The sequence below is a fragment of the Coptis chinensis genome, chromosome 8, assembly GCF_015680905.1.
Source record: "Coptis chinensis isolate HL-2020 chromosome 8, ASM1568090v1, whole genome shotgun sequence".
NCBI classification, from domain to species: Eukaryota; Viridiplantae; Streptophyta; class Magnoliopsida; order Ranunculales; family Ranunculaceae; genus Coptis; species Coptis chinensis.
In genome coordinates this window covers 29,598,896-29,601,683 of record NC_141463.1, presented here as the reverse complement: position 1 = coordinate 29,601,683, position 2,788 = coordinate 29,598,896, and the positions used below count along the sequence as shown (strand labels likewise).

The window sequence follows — 2,788 nt, the reverse complement described above, 5'->3', positions numbered from 1 at the left end:
ATTTAACACAAAATATCATTCCTCTGCTCTGCTCACATAGCTCTATCTAAAATACTCCACATTTAAAAAATAAACAAAGACTCTAGTCATGGAATTTTTTCAACATTCTAATGTTCCATAGTTTCTCTATCTTTTCCCCAGTCGAAGTCTGCAATCCATAAGTTCTAGAAGTACCTTTCTCCTTGATGACATAGGGTCCCTCCCAGTTGGGACCCAACTTTCCTTCATTTTCGTTCTTGGTGCCAGGGGTAACTCGTCGTAGCACGTAGTCACCCACCTTGAAAGTTAGAGGTTTCACACGTTTATCATACTGTCTCTGTAGTGTCCAATGGTACTCCTCCAACCGAATGTGGGCTATTTCTTTTCTTTCTTCAATGAGATTCAAATCAGCAGCTAATATCCTCTCATTCACTCCCCTTTCAATAGCATGGGTTCTAGTCATGGACACTATCATCTCCACTGGTATGACGGCCTTTACTCCATACGGCATTGCGAATGGTGATTCATTAGTAGATGTTCGTGGTGTGGTACGATAAGCCCATAGCACGTGATTTAATTCGTCTACCCACGCACCTTTCCGCTCATCCAATTTTCTCTTTAAATTATCCATTATGATTTTGTTAGATGCCTCTGCCTGTCCATTCCCTTCAGGATTGTAGGGGGCTGAGAACCCTTGCTTCGCCCTAAACGTCTGAAGAAACTCTCGCACTTTTCCCCCTTTAAATTGAGTTCCATTATCTGTGATTACCGTATGTGGCAGCCTGAACCTACATATGATATTCTCCCACAAGAACTTCTTCACGTTTTCTTCCTTAACTTGTTGCAACGCCACTCCTTCCACCCACTTGGTAAAATAATTAGTAGCGGCCAACATAAATCTCCTTTTGCCGCTTGCCATGGGCAGAGGCCTTACAATAACCAGTCCCCACATGGCGAATGGCCAAGGGATGAACACATTATGCAATGGCTCAGCTGGTGAATGTATGAATGGTGCAAATCTTTGGCATTTCTCACACTTCTTGGCATACTCTGTGGCATCTCTATTCATATGGGGCCATAAATACCCCTGGGATATCAACCTGTGGGTTGTTGTCTGCCCAACGGAATGACTTCCGCAATTACCTTAGTGAACCTTAGCCAAAACTTCTTGAGCCTGCTGCAGACCTATGCACTTTAGCAATGGTCCAATGAAATTTCTCCTATATAGGTCTCCCTCTAGTAATGTGTACCTTTGACTCAGCTGCTCCATTCTTTGCCTCTCCTGCTTATTTTCTATTTCTACTCCTATCAGGAAAGTCTTTATGGGTTCTATCCAACCCTGATCACTCTCTGTGGTGAGCCAAACCCCTTCCTCCTTTGATGTACTTGGCTTGTTCAACACCCTTACTTCAATAGATCGACCCTCTGTCCCAGGAAATACCGCCGCTACATAAGCCAAAGCATCGGCGTGTCTATTCTCTCCGTGGCCTAAGTGGGCAAACTTTATCTTACTGAACTTGCTTGCCTTTCGTTGTAGGACCTCAAGGTATCTCGCCATCCTTGGGCAGCGAGCCACAAACCCTCCATTTACCTGACAAATTACCAAATTAGAATTTGAGAAAACAGACAACTCGTTCACCCGCAGATCTTTGGCCAAATCCAATCCAGCTATCACCGCTTCATATTTAGACTCATTATTTGAAGTTGCGAATCCCAGTTTCATATATAGCTTTAGATGAGTGTTCTCCAGAGTCAATAACACGACCCCAATTCCGTTTCTTATATCAGTAGCAGAACCATCCGCAAAAACTCTCCACCCATTCTGAACATCCTAAGGATCCAAAGGATCATGACTAACCTCCCTTTCAGGTTCCATTACCATTTCCTCTCCCTAAGTGGGGTCCTCTTCCGGAAATTCGGCCAGAAACTCTACCATAGCTTGCACCTTTTCTGTCGTTCTGATTTGGTATTGAATCTCATAAGAACTGAGCATTACCGCCCATTTTAGCATTCTTCCTGACTTCTCGGCCTTCAACGCTTGCTTGAGAGGTAAATTTGTTACTACCACCACTGAATGTGCCTCGAAGTAAGGCTTCAACTTAAGAGCTGAAAATATCAAGGCCAAAGCATACTTTTCAATCCTACTATACCGGGTCTCTGCATCTAGCAGGGTTTTGCTCTGAAAGTAAACTGGCTTTTCTATCTTGTCGATCACCCTCACCAGGACTGAACTTATCGCATACTCGGTAACTCCCAGATACAAATACAACTTTTCACCTTGCTTCAGACGCAATAGCAAAGGCGCCTTGCCTAGATAATTCTTCAACTCCTGGAAGGCCTCCTTACATTCCACGGTCCAATGGAAATCAAGTGTTGTTCTCAGCAAACGATATAGAGGTCGGCATTTGTCCGACAACTTGGAAATGAATCTATTAAGTGTTGCGACCCTCTCAGCCAACCTTTGTACTTCCTTCACATTCTGCGGTGACGACATTTCAATCAATGACCAAATCTGCTCGGGATTCGCCTATATTCTGCGGTGAGTGACTATGTAGCCCAGAAACTTTCTTGAAGTTACCCTAAATGGGCATTTCTCGGGATTGATTTTCAACTTATGTTTTCGCAGTATGCCAAAAGTCTCATGGAGGCCTTCTAAGTGTTCCTCTTCCGACATGCTTTTTTCCACCATGTCGTCAGTGTATATTTCAATTCCTTTTCGAATCTTGCCTTCAAACATCTTTTCTCCCAACTGCTGAAAGGTAGCCCCAACATTTTTTAAACCAAAAGGCATTCTTGTGTAACAATAGGT

General features: G+C 43.5%; 1 protein-coding gene across 1 annotated transcript; it reads right to left on the bottom strand.

The window, feature by feature from the left end:
- Positions 1-1,123: 1,123 nt before the first annotated feature.
- Positions 1,124-2,473, bottom strand: LOC147480974 (uncharacterized). The gene is made up of 2 exons (XM_086578796.1): positions 2,045-2,473; positions 1,124-1,810 (listed from the first exon to the last, which is right to left on the bottom strand). Exons 1-2 carry the CDS (start codon positions 2,471-2,473, stop codon positions 1,124-1,126), a joined length of 1,116 nt encoding a protein of 371 aa, XP_086434922.1.
- Positions 2,474-2,788: the final 315 nt, after the last annotated feature.

Excerpts from the sequence above, each read along its gene's own strand:
- LOC147480974 (XM_086578796.1), bottom strand. The coding sequence starts at position 2,473 with ATGTCGTCACCGCAGAATGTGAAGGAAGTACAAAGGTTGGCTGAGAGG. Across the intron at positions 1,811-2,044 it reads TCGAGGCACATTCAGTGGTG|GATGTTCAGAATGGGTGGAG; the intron begins GTAGTAACAAAT and ends TTGGATCCTTAG.